At 38.0% G+C, this 15,822-nt stretch overlaps 3 protein-coding genes and 1 long non-coding RNA gene across 7 annotated transcripts in view; 2 read left to right on the forward strand and 2 right to left on the reverse strand.

The window, feature by feature from the left end:
* Nucleotides 1-5,965: 5,965 nt before the first annotated feature.
* Nucleotides 5,966-9,959, reverse strand: LOC137082638 (protein rapunzel-like). Of its 3 annotated transcripts, none has more exons than XM_067447943.1 (2): nt 9,535-9,959; nt 5,966-8,139 (listed from the first exon to the last, which is right to left on the reverse strand). In XM_067447943.1, exon 2 carries the CDS (start codon nt 8,135-8,137, stop codon nt 6,956-6,958), a length of 1,182 nt encoding a protein of 393 aa, XP_067304044.1. In that variant the 5' UTR covers nt 8,138-8,139; nt 9,535-9,959; the 3' UTR covers nt 5,966-6,955. The 3 variants fall into 3 exon arrangements, with proteins under 3 accessions (XP_067304044.1, XP_067304047.1, XP_067304046.1); XM_067447946.1 differs by having other exon boundaries at nt 9,638-9,658; XM_067447945.1 differs by having other exon boundaries at nt 9,415-9,550.
* LOC137082643 (uncharacterized) lies at nt 9,833-13,459 on the forward strand. The gene is made up of 3 exons (XR_010906381.1): nt 9,833-9,970; nt 11,319-11,500; nt 13,322-13,459. It is a non-coding gene; the product is annotated as an uncharacterized lncRNA (long non-coding RNA).
* On the reverse strand, nt 13,090-15,246 carry LOC137082642 (protein rapunzel). Of its 2 annotated transcripts, none has more exons than XM_067447958.1 (2): nt 15,135-15,246; nt 13,090-13,958 (listed from the first exon to the last, which is right to left on the reverse strand). In XM_067447958.1, exon 2 carries the CDS (start codon nt 13,925-13,927, stop codon nt 13,247-13,249), a length of 681 nt encoding a protein of 226 aa, XP_067304059.1. In that variant the 5' UTR covers nt 13,928-13,958; nt 15,135-15,246; the 3' UTR covers nt 13,090-13,246. The 2 variants fall into 2 exon arrangements, with proteins under 2 accessions (XP_067304059.1, XP_067304060.1); XM_067447959.1 differs by lacking the exon at nt 15,135-15,246 and adding an exon at nt 14,629-14,683.
* Nucleotides 15,143-15,822, forward strand: part of LOC137082639 (uncharacterized) — a 56,880-nt gene continuing 56,200 nt past the window's right edge. The window contains exon 1 of the mRNA XM_067447949.1: nt 15,143-15,259. The gene's annotated coding sequence lies outside the window, so the exon portion shown is untranslated. The remainder of the gene's footprint in view (nt 15,260-15,822) is intronic.

The raw sequence follows: 15,822 nt of genomic DNA on the forward strand, positions 1-15,822 counted from the left end.
TTAATTAATAATGACATGTAATTGTTTTTTCAATTTTTTTCAGTGCAGTTTGAAGAAGACTGCTTCTATCATATTTTTACTTTTGGAAAGAGTAAAAACTAAGGCTGCATTCAAAATCACATACTTCCCTGCTATATAGTAGGGGGAAAAAAACACCTGTATGTGACAAGTAGTATGTCTGAATCCAATCCAATCGAGCTTCTTCTGTGGGATGTGCCGAGCAAACAAGTCCAAACCATGGGGGGCAACTTACAGGACTTAAAGGATCTGCTGCTAACATCTTGGCGCAAGACAGCACACCTTCAGGGATCTAGTGGAGTCCATGCCTCTGGCTTAGGGCTGTTTGGCAGCAAAAAAGGGGACCAGTGAATTATTAGGTTATGCCTGATCGGTGCATTTCACAAAATCAGTTTTTTCTAGATTTGTGATCAAATAAAGGAAGCCTTGGTGAGCAGAAGAGACTTCTTTCAATCCAACAACAAGTACTTATTATGCACATACGTTTTTTGACCTCTGAACTCCATTGTCGTTGTAGGGAGCTGTTCTTTATATACCCACTAGATGGCATCAGTCTGTACTGTACTGTAGACCTAACTGATGTGTGAATGTCAGTCAAAAGTGCTCTGTATCGACACTGCAATTCAACCAAACAGATCATCGCACTTTTTTCACACTTTGCTTTTTTTATTTTATTACTGGCATGAAAGTGACTCTCTGTCATGGAAGGAAGCAGTCGCTTCCTGTGAGAGCTGAAGGAGAGTTGTGGGAAGAGAGGCCAGTCTATTGACAGTCTGATATACCGCAGTGCTGAGGAGACACACACACTGTTTAGAGTCAACAGAGCGGAGGAGTTGAGCTTATCTCACCGCGAGAGAGAAAACAGCGAGACAGAGAGAGATTCCAGAGTGCTGACGTGTCCTCAGAGTCAGACAGGCAGCTGCTGCACAACATTAAGATTAAAATTATTAAGCTTAATTTATATGAAGGTTCTTAAGCGAGGAATGTAATTTACTCTTTACCATTACTATTCTGTGAGGTTTTATGATGCAACCAGATGAATCAAAGGATAAATCCAGTGCGGAGGCTGAGGGCGAGCTGGTGTGTGTCACAGTACAAATGTTTTAATGCTTTTTATCAGATCAGGCCACTTAAAGCCAGGAGGCCGGTCGATGGTCCACTCTGATGAATAGGTAATGCCATTAGCTCAGGATGTGATTGGCAGATGCAGCCAGAGTGAGGTATCATGGGATTGATCCACCATCCCTGGCAGTACTAAGCTGGGTTTTATAAAATCACTTATTGGTTTATTAAATATTGATATTGACTTTCCTAGATTGGGTTGGGCCTTTATTTTCATTATAGATATAACAACAAAGTCGTAGTTTGTAAAGTATCTGGTAAAGTATGTATTTTAATTGTTTTTGAACTCCCCCTTTAATTGTCCATATAGTGTTTGGTTGTATTGAACATCATCCATTAGTTCCAGTGTGTTTTAGCGCCATCTGCCTGCAGAATGTGCCATGACAACAAACAATGTACCTTTTTGTTATCTAGCGTAAAAAAACATTGCATTTCAACAAAACTTCTCACTGTCGTACTGAAATCAAATGCATATGTTTTGGTTTAGTAATAGACAGGTGTAATCCACCAAACATTTTTAAGAGTTGGACACCACATGGATCAATAACTCAACCAGGACAGAAGCCTCAACCGCTAATGAATACAGTTTCTATTGGCTGAGACATGTTTCCATTAATACTCTGGAGGAGGAGAACAAGCTGGTTTAAAAAAATACAAATTCACAATTTAATACCAAAATGTAAAGGTAGAGCGTGGAATTTTGGCTCCAGTAGCAATATTTTTTATTATAACAAGCCATTTGAAGCAATAGCCTTTCACCCAAAAATGAAAATGTTCATTATTTACTAACCCTCAAGTTGTTGCAAACTTATATGAGTTTCTTTCAAGATTTTTTAAATATGGGTAACCAAACAGTTGATGGTGCCCATGGACTTCCACAGTAGTAAAAACAAATACTATGGTAGGCTAGTCAATGGGGACCATCACTGTTTGGTTTCCGACATTCTTCAAAATATCTTCTTTTGTGTTCAGCAGAAGAAAGAAATTCATACAGGTTTGAAACAATTTAAGGGTGAGTAAATTATTTTTGGGTTCCACTATGCATCTGTAGAAACCACAAGGCGATTTCAACAAGTTTAATTATAGAGAGCTCAACCAATCCGAGAAATCGCATGGAAATGAAAATCCGCTAAATAATTTGGGATCCAAAAGACGTACACAAGTATTCCTAATTTTTCAAAGTTGGGGAGGCATATGGTTGCAACACTTTGATTCAGCATCTGTAACTTACTGAATTTAATTACTGAACTACTCAAACTCAAAAGTATCAACATTTGTTTAAGGTACCAATTTAAACCTCTTCATGTGTATCACAGCCCTTATAAGTTGATCTTAAACACATGGTGTGCCTTAATCTACCTTAAAACAATGCATTATGTGTGAAAAACAGGTTTATTGATCCAAAAGAACAATCCGAAAAAATGTCTCTCTCATTCTGTGCCTGACCATAACTCAAATCCACATTTTGTTTGACTCAGGAGTGTTTGTTTGGTTTGCAAATGTAAGTCTGGAACAAATTTCCTTCACTTTAAAATGAAAATTCTGTTGTTAATTACTAGTCACCGTCCCCCTATAGAACCCGTAAGATTTTTGTTTATCTTCAGAACACAAATGAAGATCTTTTTGATTTAAATCTGAGAGCTTTCTGACCCTCTATTGACAGCTATGCAACTACCATTCTAACGCTTCCAAAGGTTCATTAAGAGATCGTAAAAAGAAACCATATGAATTTAGCAATTTAGGACTCGATTGCTTCATATAATAAACAGATTGAATTTAGGTTTTTATTCAGCAGTGCACAAAAAAATATTTTATTTCCAACAGGCATTCACGAGAGCACCATGGCGCATGCGCTGTGTTGACGCTAGACCAGACGGTTTACGTGAACCCTCCATAGACAGTAAAAGAAATGGACAGAGCTATCCCATTGACTTCTACGGCATTAAGTGAAGTCAGTAAAGGAGCACTCACTTCCTGATGGCTGAGCGTACTGTACTGCGCAGGCTCAGACTGAGCTTGACGACGTAGATGTGACGTGAGCCTCCTGTCTGACAGCTGTAGGTCTTCTAGTAGTTGTGGAAAGTGAAATCTGAATCACGTTGTTTAAATATTTTCTCCCGTTGCTTTTGGCTCACTATGGGCTTCTCCCCATTCTTCCCCCTTGACTTTATCAGACTTTGTCTCCACGTCCCCCCGACTGTCTCATAGAGAGTAAAAGATTGCCTGCAAGCGTCTCCTCTGGTCTATACGGTAATTTCTCTACTGTGCGACAGTCGCGTTGGTTATGATGCAATAGTTAGCCTATTTTTTACAAAAACAGCTTCTGCAGGGTGATAGTGTAAGATACAAGGTAACGGAGCCTTTTATGCATTGTCGTGTTTCTTTAGAAATAACCAATGGACAAATGGAGTCTTTAAACGCCTCAGATGTAAAGTTATTCACTGTCAAAGTGAGGCAAAAATGAATGGGAGTCAATGGGATGCTAACAGCAGGTGATGGCTTGGTTAGCAATGGCCGCCCCTATGGGTGGAACGCTTTCCGAGTGCTAGATTACCCCCTTGGAACCCGCGTTGGAAATGAATGGGGTGGCCACGCTGCACTTTTCTTGACTTCCATTCATACGCATACGAATGTGTCAGACCGTAAACACAAGCTCATGCGTAAAGTTTTGCATTTTGCTGCGTTCCAAAGTTCAAGCTTGGTGAATTCGCATCACGTGACGACGTATATGACCAGCAGAAGATCGATATGTCACAGTGTGACCTCTTTTTTTGCAGTTAAGTCAAGTAGATTGTGTATATTTTTTACATTTTGAGTTTTATTGCATTATTGCAGGGCGTTGTATCTCAGCTTTTGTCTTAGAAGTAAAACCAGTCCTTACATTGTTGTAGTCCTTAACTGATGTTGATGTTGACATGTTGTGTTTTGGCCTGAAGCTCCGCCCTCCAACTATCTACCAATCACAAAGTCAGTAGTGTTTCGCTATCTGGCAACCTCGAGTCAGGGGAGAGAGGGAGAAGGGAACACACCCTTTACACTCTAAAAAAAATGGTGCTATTTGGCACTAAAAGTGGTTCTTGGCTTGTAATCATTGGGGAAGCACTTTTGGTGCCAAATAGCACCATATCTTTAAAGGCGCTCTACAGCACCTTTGTCAAATGGTGCTATGTAGAACCCATAAGAGGTGCCATATCGCATTTTATTTCATCCTCAATAATGGTGCTAAACGGCACCAACAGTAGTTATTTGGCGTTTAATGAACCTTTTAAAGGGGCTTGAAAGGTTCTTCGAATGGCAGTGGTGCTATAAAGCACCTTTACCACCCCAAAGAACCACTGAAAAACCACTGAAGAACCATACTGGGGGTTAACAGGTTCTGGTAACAGTGCTATATAGCACCTCAGTCATCCCCAAGAACTGGTGAAGAACCACTTTTAGTACAATATAGCACTGTATGATTGCAAATGATTGCAGTACCAGTTTTGGCCACAGTCTTACATTTAATGCAGTTTTTTGGCACAGGTACCAAGTCAGCAGACTTTATGTAAAACACTAACAGCAGGTCTGTATGTTTTAAACAGAGCATAATTTCTTGTAGCAGTAATGTACATCAGAATAACATACTGTAGCCTAAGGCCCTCCTGACTGAGTGTTAAATGATGGATTGTTCCCTCACTCTGCACTTCAGTGATCTTAATGAGTGGATCTGGAGAGCTGATCACAGCACTCTGGAGCTCGTCGTCCTTATATTAACAGCAAAAGGTTACTCACCCTCTGTGTCTGCAGGCCATGGCCAGAATCTGCTGACTTGTGTGCTAAAGCAGTAATTTAATTAGACGTGGCTTTGAGTGCTATATGTGTCCACTTCAGAGAGTTAATAGCAATGAATGTCAACAATCGCTTATAAGTCATGTTAATGTTAAACAGGCCGTACGAAATAGGAAACTGAAATTAGATTTATCATTAGCCGTCACAAACATATGTATAGGCCTAAATTGAAGATTTATGTATTTTAATTGCATATCAAATTTCTATTCATTTGGTTTGGTTTTAACCTAAACTAATAAACTTAACATAAGAGTAAGATTAAACTGAATGTGTTTTAAATGCACGAGATTTAAATATTTAGAATCAATAAATCAAATTTGTTTCAATCTCATATTTTAACTATTGAATATTACTTAATATAATACAGTATCATTTTACTACAGCTGGCCATATATGAATGCATGTTCATATTTTTACCCGAATACATTTAATTGTGTCACAATGAACATATTTATGCTGATTCGAATCCATTTGAATATGCTTTTTAAAATATAATTATTTAAATAAAATCAAATAGATGCAAGTAGTTAATCATCAAATATGCCAAGATTTTATGAGTACAGAACCTGTTTCTTACCCGTTTCATTTATGACTGACAAATATGAACAAATATCAATATTTTTTTGTTCATGTTGATTTATATTGTTTAGAGCAGTGTACTCCAAATTTTATATGCAATTCAAAAACATAAATCTTACTTTTAGGCCTAAATATTTTTTTGAGTGTATAATCTTGAAGAAAAAAACTAAACCAGTAAAAATTAGAACCTATATTGTTTCTTAAAAATGTATATAAAAAAATAAACTTTGAACTGACATGAATTTTTAAAGGGTGTATTTTAGTCTGAAATCATGATGAGCTCTCTGCTGTGCTCACATGTGCATTAGTTTCCTGAGACGTCATGCCGTGGGCTGTTTTATGGCTGACGAGGAACAGATACTGTCAGCTCAGGTTTTTATCATGCAGGCTAATGGGGAAGCACTTTTCTTTACCAGTATTGTACAGTCTCATTGCTTCAGTTTTTATTACCACAAGGCATTTGTTTATATAACATCACAACTTATAACATGTTTTGCGTTTAAAGGAATGTTTTCAGATTGACATTTAGTTACATTATGACATTATGATGTGCAAACATGCCAAGTACTAAGGGAGGCTGCTCACTGCAGAGCAAATGGGTGGAGCTAGACGTCTGGCAAGGAGGAGAAAATGTAATTTAGGCTTAATGGGTGGGGCTAAAATATCCAACCTCTCCCTAACACTACCCTAATCTACCCAACAAACTATCTCTCAACTCCATTAGACATCCAGAGAGGATGAGTGAATATAATTGGAGATTTTTGGAGCTAGAATATCCAACCACACCCTAACTATACCCACAACTCTATCCCTCCAGCCCATTAGACATCCAGAGAGGAGGAGATAGACGTCATTTGTCTCTGCAGTGAGCACTACTTAAGTACAGCACAAATAGCCAACCTATTTTGTTTGAAAATATGGCAGTTGATCAGTAGATCATGATAAGTCCTATAGTTTAAGTATATTTGTGTACATCTTGCATTTTAAATGTAATATAAATATGTAACTTTTGCATTGTCAATACAAGATCTTGACCACAAATCAATGCACCTCTTGATGGAACTAACATTTCCATCAAGTGGTGCATCAATTTTTGGTCAAGATTTTGTATTGACAATGCAAGAGTCCATCACTCTATAAAGTCTCCTCCAGCACATCCCAAATACTTTCAAAGATTTTAAGGTCTGGACTCAGAGGTGCAATTCATGTGTGAAACTGATTCTTCATGCTCCCTCTCAACCATTCTTTCACAGTTTGAGCTGATGAATCCTGACATTGTCATCCATGATGTGCCTTCCATGATGTGGCTTCCTGCATGGTTGTTCAAGAAATTAAAAGATACACACTCCATCATATAGGGTTAGAAGAACTGTTGCTAAACGTATAACATGCTAGTACTTATCTATATTTACTCTGCATGCACACAGACATTGACGTTCTTGTGTTTGTCCCAGTAGTGACATTCTTCAGGAAAACTCGACACAGCAAAACTCTCCTTGTGACGACTGACGGCGTGAACCAGAAACCCAGCTAACTGCTTCTCCAGAAGCTCCACGACAGCTTTGGCATCTCCCTTCTTTGCAGGACCGTCCATCATCTGCTTTATGCTCTCCTTGGGCACAGGCTGAGGGGCGCTGCAGAACGAGACCACCAGGTTTATGTCATTTCCTTGAGATACTTCAAAATAGCTCTCTCCGGCCACACACTGAAAGTTTTGTCCAGCTCTCAAGTTGCTGATTTTGCCCAAGTTACTAACGGTTCTGATGGACCAGCTCACCCAGTCGTACTTCTTCACCAGGAAGTCCAGCAGGTCCTTGGCCGTTTCCTGGAGGTTCCCGTCTTCTCTCTCCTTCACAAGCCTATTGATGTCCAGTTTCGCTTGCTCTGGAAACGAACGCACACATTTCTCTATCATTTCCTTCATTTTCATCTCAATTTCTTGGATCTTTGCGCTCCACTCTCGAATCTTCTCCTGCTCAGCCTCTTCGCCCTGAGTAAGGAAACAATATCCCAGAAGAGCGATTATTCCCAGGCAGAGCAGCTCCTTCATCCTGACGCAGAAGTCTTCCAGGACTCTTCTGTTTCTGCCCTCGTATTGTTCCACGACCTCCAGGATAGGCTCCCCGAAAGTGCTGTTCCCCATCATAGCATCATAAATAACGCAGAGGTTTTTCTCTCCACCTGTTATGAAAAAATGCTCCAAGAACAAGCGTTTTTTGACCTCTTTATACTCTGGTTTGGCCTCCAGAATGTCAATGTATTTTCTAAACTGGTTCCGCATATTTTCCTCCACAGAGAAGAACTGGGTATCCAAACGTCTCCTCCTAATCTCAGAGTCAATGTCTTGTAGCTGAGATGAGAGGACATCTAATTTGCTTCTCACAACTAGAAACTGATCTTTGACATACGTGATCTCCTTGCTTTCCACATTGTTGAGGACGAGCTTGAGGACTGGAGCTGCAGCCTCGAAAAGCGGCGACATCTCTCCAACAGCGCTGGCCAGCACCTCGGCTCCTCTCTCAAACATCTCCATTACTGCTTCAATGGCCTCCTTCTTCTGGGCTACAACCCTCTCTAGTGGACTGGACATTTCTTTAAAAGCAAAACCACAACACACACAAAGAAACGCCACAGTTATATTAAGATACATTTGTAAATTATTTAAGCAAACTGCTATTTGCATAATGAACTCTTCCCCTGCCATTGGTGGAATTTTCTGCCAATCCATGGGTTTGTCCCAATTAGCTCCCTATTCAGCAGTCAGGGCACGGATCAGGGAGTCAGCCATTTTAAAGGGGTGGTTCCGGTGTTTTTTTTTCTAGGCTTGGTTGTGTTTATGGGGTGCAGTATAACATGTCTTAATGCTTCTTCTTTTTTAAAACACCACATTTTTCTTATATTTTACCTTTATTCCACACAGCTGTCTCCACTGTCCTTTGAACGAATCGTTTGCTTCCTGCTTCTATGAAGCCCTTCCCTCCGAAAAACACAATGGCCTTATTTTGGTTAGATGGCCAAATATAGTTTCATGTATTTTTATTGGCTGAAGTGCCAAGCACAGGTTGTCGGAAACGCACCACATTTTACTGCCTTTGCGGGCAGAAGTCACATCTGCGGTGACTAGCGAGGGTTTATGATGTCACCAAACCAGGAAGAAGCTCGTTGTAGTCCAAACCGGCCATTTTTGTAGGCAATAAACTGAATATTTTATAAACAAAAACTTAAAAAGACAATATCTCTGTTTGCATTAAACTATCAGAGCTGTAACTTTGCAGATACTATTTATGCTCAAGCAGCAACATTACACACTAACTAAAGTTAAAAAAGTGAAATCACATGCAACCACCCCTTTAAGGGCCTTTAGAGCAAATTACAAATACTAATAATTTGATTTATTATGGTTTATGTTGAAATGTGAAAACGGTTTTGTTTAATTGTGTTGTTCAAAAATCACTTTCAACGGGCAGGATAAATGACTGTTCTGTGAAGCTTTCTTACACGGTTAATGATCAGACTGAGGCATCATAAGGCATGGACCATTTGTTTTATTAAATGGTGCATCTGTCCACTACAACAGAAGGTATACTGGTAGGAATTTAAAACATGTCTCACCACTTTTGTCAGCTATTTTAAATGCATGTTATCACAAATTACATACATTCATATAGATTTATGAGGAAAGGCTCATGGTTTGAATCTAACATCAGCCCTGAATAGTTAAAGTGGCTTTTAAATGTCAGCCATGCATTAGGAAAAAAGCAAAAGCTGTTTAATTGAAAAAGATTATAGATTCCTTTATAATATTGTTGTTAAAATACATAATGCATCATTTAGGTTACATTTGAGAATCCAGAGTTTAAGACACACCTTGCTAATCTCTCTAAAGCTCTAATGCAGTCATGCACCTCATGGATGTGTCCTAATTATGCGCATCCTTGAGATAACATCATCATGCCTATAGCAAAAAGATTTAAACAGGGTTCTCACGCCTCTCAGGATGAAGAGCTGCTGGAAAGAACTCCAAGTTTCCAAATTATTCCCACAGTTTTAGGTTCGATTTCAAAGCAAAATGTCGTGATCGAATGCTCACCGTGGAAAAGATGTACGTGTGTGTGTGTGTGTGAGTGAGAGAAAGAGAGTCAGACGGAGAGAGAGAGACAGAGAGAGTTGTGCGCGCACTGATAGGTTTGGGTGGTTTTGGAAAGCTGTTGGTAACTGTCGGATCAATGGCTCATATTTGACAGCAGTGTATTTTTATAGTTTGTTTGCAGATGGATCTATGATGTCCGGTTCAGACATCAATTTTTACACGAGACTGTTTAATTGCAGACTATTTGTGCGTCGTGCGCAACATCTCACGCGCTACTGGACTGTAATGAACGTGCGCAGATTTGGGATGTTGGTATCTCAATATCCAAAAAAGGTATTTCACAGCATTTATTGTGTACTATTTATATCGTTATACTATTCTATAGTGTTACATTTTGTTAGACATATCACGATACTCAAGTGTTAATAGATTGCGTCTGCAGTCAGTAATATTGGACAGCTCATGGACATATGCTCGTTTCAAAGCTAATTTCAATGAAAATGTTTTAAAATGTGTATTTATTTATTAGTTTAGTTAAATGAATAGGCCATCATATAAATTACGTATTAGAATGAGACTAGTTGGCATACTTTTTCCTTTTACAGAATTGTTTAGGGTAATTGATTTTGAAAATAATGTTTTGAAAGAAATACATTGACGTTTCCACTATATAAAATCCAAATGTATAAAGTAGCAACATATTAAAAATTGTGAGAGAATGAAAGTATGGGTGTGACAACTTGCCCCAACGTTGTGTATTAAATGTGACCTTGAGCCATTTAAAGGGATAGTTCACCCAAAAATGAAAATTTGATGTTTATCTGCTTACCCACAGGGCATCCAAGATGTAGATGTGTCATTTTTCGTTTTCTTGAAGATTTTTAACTCCAAACGTTGCTCCTTTAATGCATGGCATGCATGTCCATTGACATGCATTATATGAGCAACGGTTGGAATTAAAATTCTTCATTTGTGTTCTACTGAAGAAGAAAAAACACACACACACCTACATCTTGGATGCCCTGGGGGTAAGCAGATAAATATCAAATAAAAAAATGTAAAGTCTACCTTGACTCTTTTCCTGAATGTAATTTAGTGTATTATAAAATACAATATTGTCATTTTTAGTTTTTAAGAACTGCATTTAAACAAATGTCTTCATTTCACACAATTTTTAAGTTAAGTATTTGAAACAACATAGAAAAGCATGTGTGTATGTATATATATATATATATATATATATATATATATATATATATATATATATATATATATATATATATATATTAATATTAATATTATAGTCTTTTTGACAACTTGCCCAGGTGTCTGGTACTCAGAAGAAGGACAATGACGGTGAATGTGATGCATTATTCTTATATTGTGTTTCCACACCTCGACACATTATATATATTATATATTTTTCTTATTTCTTTTAGTCATGTAAAATCCAGCTTGAGGGCTCTCTCTCTCTCTCTCTCTCTCTCTCTCTCTCTCTCTCTCTCTCTCTCTCTCTCTCTCTCTCTCTCTCTCTCTCTCTCTCTCTCTCTCTCTCTCTCTCTCTCTCTCTCTCTCTTTTTTATTGCAATTAAAACCTAGTTGTCTGTAATTAGAAACGCATATAAATAATTTGTTTTATGATTTTAGTTTTAATTGCTCTGAATTGTCTGCCTGAATATAGATACTGGGACGGATGTGTGGGAGCTCTCAGAATTGACTTTTTCTCTGCAAACGTGAGGCATGTCATCAAAAGATCACAGCCTATCAGTGTTGAGGCAGACCGCACTATATAACAGATCTGACTTCTCTGCCTCTCCTATAAATCTGGATTTGGCTGAAGAGTTGCTGACGGAAAGTCACTGGGTAAAGTAATTCTCTAAATTTCTTTACTTATGATGGACTATAGTCTTTACATCTAATTTACATTAAACTGACTTGAATCATGTATAACTTATGACAAAAAGTTGTAAATGGCTTATTTCGATGAGTTAAAGCAATGCAAAACCCTGTGTTGTCTTATTGATCACATACATTTTTACCGTGTGTCTGTATATACTGTTTATGCAGTCAAATCAAAATTTATTCAGACACAGTTTTCACATTATCAGAGATTACCAAGCAATGCTTCATTTTGTTCAGTCTGTGGTGTAAAAGTTCGCATTAGCAATTCAAGAAAAAACACTCAAGCAAAACATGGTCAGGTCAAAGTGTCTCCATGATTATTTTGGTCCCAAATTTTTATCAATTTTACTGTTAGTCCACAGTATGAAGAATTTTAGGTATAATGTGTCACATTTTACTTTATTTAACAATATTTTAGTTAACAATATATCTGGTGTTTTGGTTTGACTATATAGCTCTAAAAAATCGGAAAAAAGTTATACAAATATATTGAAAAAAACCCTATGATTGAAAGCACAATCACAGTGCCCTTTACTTTGACACTGTTGGCTGACCTAAACTGTGTATTTGAAATAAAAGAAAGAGTATGTGTATTTATCTTATGTTTATTCATAATAATGAGACAATGCCAGAAGAATATATGTGTATATATATATATATATATATATATATATAGAGAGAGAGAGAGAGAGAGAGAGAGAGAGAGAGAGAGAGATTTACAGAAAAGATATTAATTAGGATTACAGATTTTTAAAATTAATTGACATTAAATATTTGTTATTATTATTTTGACTTTGGCTTGGGCCGATTCCGTTTTAGTGCATGTAGTAAACTGTACAGAAAGATGAGTACATCAATATCAGAAAATAATATTGCTGTAAGACATTAAAATATAACTTTTGTTTCACAAGTGCACATTAGGATGCACATTAGCACATTAACATTAGCACAGATGCACATTAGGAATGTGTTAACAGGTTGTTCGGGGTTCCTAAGCAGATGCTACATTGTTTTAAGTGGTTGATAAGGGGTTGCTAGGATGTTGATAAGAAGTTACTAGGTGTTCTGTGTGGATACTATGGTGTTACTAGATCCACTGTAAACCTTGACGCCCAAAATAATTATTTGGTTTGAGTAGAGCCAACTCAAATAAAACAACTTAGTTTAATCAAATTAACTTTTATGAGTATTTAGAACTTTCTCCTTTTTTTGAGTTCACAAAACGGAGACATTTTTGGACATTTAGACAAATTAATTTAAATTTAAAATGGATTTCTATTTCCCAGCATGCTTTTCCACTGCACTTAAAGGGGAGAATAGATGCTACATAAAAGTGTTATATAATGTTTTTTTTTGGTGCAAGATTAATGTTCAGGTGGAGATTTAGTAGTGTTTAATGTTTTGCTATGTTCGTTTAGAAGAGTTTCTTTTATGTTGGGGGTTGGGGGGGGGACCATCATGGTGATGAGTGTGTTATAAGTGATCCGACAATCATACGGATGGATGGATAGACAGACAGACAGACAGACAGACAGAGATGGACGGACGGACGGATAGGTTCCTGGGAATTTTTTTGTCAGGGTTTTCGAGAGGTTATGAGAGCATTAGTTGTTAGGATGTTCTAAGTAGTTTCTAGCGCATTGAAATAGACAGAAGACAGAAAGACAGATGAAAGAAAAGTGGGGTAAAAAGTCACATGGGACAAAGTCACTCATAAGTGATCAGCTCTTCTGACATTTTTTTGGCCACATCTTTCATTTTCTCTTCCCACTCGATGCGCAGAGCTTCCTCATCATCTCCGACAATGGCAGCATAACCCATGAGAGCAATGAGGCCGATGCAGAACAGGTATGTGAGTCGCGTGCAGAGGTTTTCCATGACCCTCTGATCACCCTGCGAATGCTTCATGTACACCTCCAGGATGGGCTGGCTGAAGAGCTTTGATTCGCCCATCACCGCACCATAGAGTGTGTACAGGTTCTGGTCACACTGATTGAGCACAAAGCTCATTTCAAATTCCTTTTTGCGCTGTTCGTGTGCTGCTGTGTGCTCCACGGTGTCCATGAATTTGTAGAACTGATTACGAATGTTTTCTTCTACACGACAGTACAGGCCATCCACCGTCTCCTTCCTGATCTGAAGCAGTACATTCTGATTTTGCTGCGAAATTTCATCCAGGGCTCGATTCACGCTGCCAAACTCGCGTTTGAGTTTCTGAATGTCTTCATCATCCACATGGTGCAGCACCACCCGGATGAGAGAGCCGGCCACGCCGAAGATGGGATTGACCACCGCTGCTGCTGACGAGATGGTGGCCACACACTCTAGAACCTTCACAAGGCCCCTCTTCAGCTTCTCTGGGTCGTCGAAGACCTCATTTTCAGCCATTGTGTCTGGAGGAAGAGCCAGCGATGTTTACCTGAAGAATCGGGTGATACAAAGACTGTTATTTAGTTAGAAGAATCTTTACACAACTCCTTTCTATATAACAAGCTCATGACCACTATATAAACTTGTATAGAAGGTTAAAATGTTCTGTTCCTCACACACACTTCTTGTATGACTTAGTCATCATTCCCGTCCTAATCACAAATATCCGTGAGGCTGCTGGCATCTCGGTGTAGTATACAGTAGGTCTACTAATCAATTCTATTCCAATTCACATTCTCATTTTTCGATTCAGTAAATTCAATGATAAAATTTTCACTGGCCCCACCACAGAAAAAGTAATAAATTAATAAAATTACTCATTATTTTTGTTCTTTTTGACAAGTAAATTGTCATTAATAAAACTACAAGCAATAGCACAAATATATAAATACAACAGAACAATGAAAAAAAATCAATGCTTAACCCTCTATGGTACGCAATATGATTTCAATGAGGAAACAATTATTTGTGGTGTTTTTCCTGCTTAAAATAGGACACTTTAACAATAGCAATAAAAAAAAACATTATTTTTTTAATTTTTTTTAAACATCAGCTGCAGAAACCATAATGCAGATTCGGAGAGATACAGGGGTAAGTAAGTCATTTTTTTATTGAAATGTTCCTTTAATATGACCCTAAATGATAAAAAGGGCTCTTACTTTGAAGTGTCTTCTGGGATGAAGGCAGTTTACTGATGGAGAACCTGATAGAGCTGAGATAAAGCGCAATGATAAACACTCATTTAAAATAGTGATAATTGAGAATTAGGGCTGAAATCTATATTTTATTTAAATATCTCTACACTTTTGGGTCAGTTTTTCTTTAACTAAGTTTTTTATTTTACAGAGTGCTGGGTGTTTGTTTGCAGCTCTGGGATCAAGATAGAACATTTACAACTTATTCAAGCAAAATGACAGAAGTTTAACATCCCTCTGTTTTCTGAGGCATGAGTATTTTACAGGCTTCATCCGATGAACTTCACTGAGCTGCTGCCTGTCCTGTTATAGCTCCCTCTAGCGGCTGCTCCATGTTCCCTTGTTCATGCTGAGAATTATTTTCTCTTTCTGCCATTTTCATGCTTTAAAAAATACCTAAAACATCTACACATTTTCATGTATTTTAATAACACTATCTAGTTGCCTGTGATGAATATTGCATTTCTTACCTCTTCAGTTTGCTACCTCCCTCGTCTGTTGTCTTCCCAGCAGTCACTGCAGGATGGCCAGTTTCATATGAGCTCGGTGAGGAGGGGTGTACAGATGGACTATACCATTATCTTACAGGGTACTGGTAAATTAAATATTAGCATAATCACACAAGCTCCTCTATCTATCTATCTATCTATCTATCTATCTATCTATCTATCTATCTATCTATCTATCTATCTATCTATCTATCTATCTATCTGTCTGTCTGTCTGTCTGTCTGTCTGTCTGTCTGTCTGTCTGTCTGTCTGTCTGTCTGTTTATGATCTGTGTTTTATCATCTGTCTGTCTGTATGTCTATCATGTGTCTGTCTGTCTATCATGTGTCTGTCTGTCTATCTATCATCTGTCTGTCTGTCTATCTATCGTCTGGCTGTATGTATGTCTGTCTGTCTGTCTATCGTCTGTCTGTCTGTATGTCTATCATGTGTCTGTCTGTCTGTCTATCGTCTGTCTGTCTGTATGTCTATCACGTGTCTGTCTGTCTGTCTATCGTCTGTCTGTCTGTATGTCTATCATGTGTCTGTCTGTCTGTCTATCGTCTGTCTGTATGTCTATCATGTGTCTGTCGTCTGTCTGTCTGTATGTCTATCATGTGTCTGTCTGTATGTCTATCATGTGTCTGTCTGTCTGTCTGTCTGTCTCTCT

This window comes from Pseudorasbora parva, chromosome 7 (assembly GCF_024679245.1).
Source record: "Pseudorasbora parva isolate DD20220531a chromosome 7, ASM2467924v1, whole genome shotgun sequence".
Classification (NCBI taxonomy): Eukaryota; Metazoa; Chordata; class Actinopteri; order Cypriniformes; family Gobionidae; genus Pseudorasbora; species Pseudorasbora parva.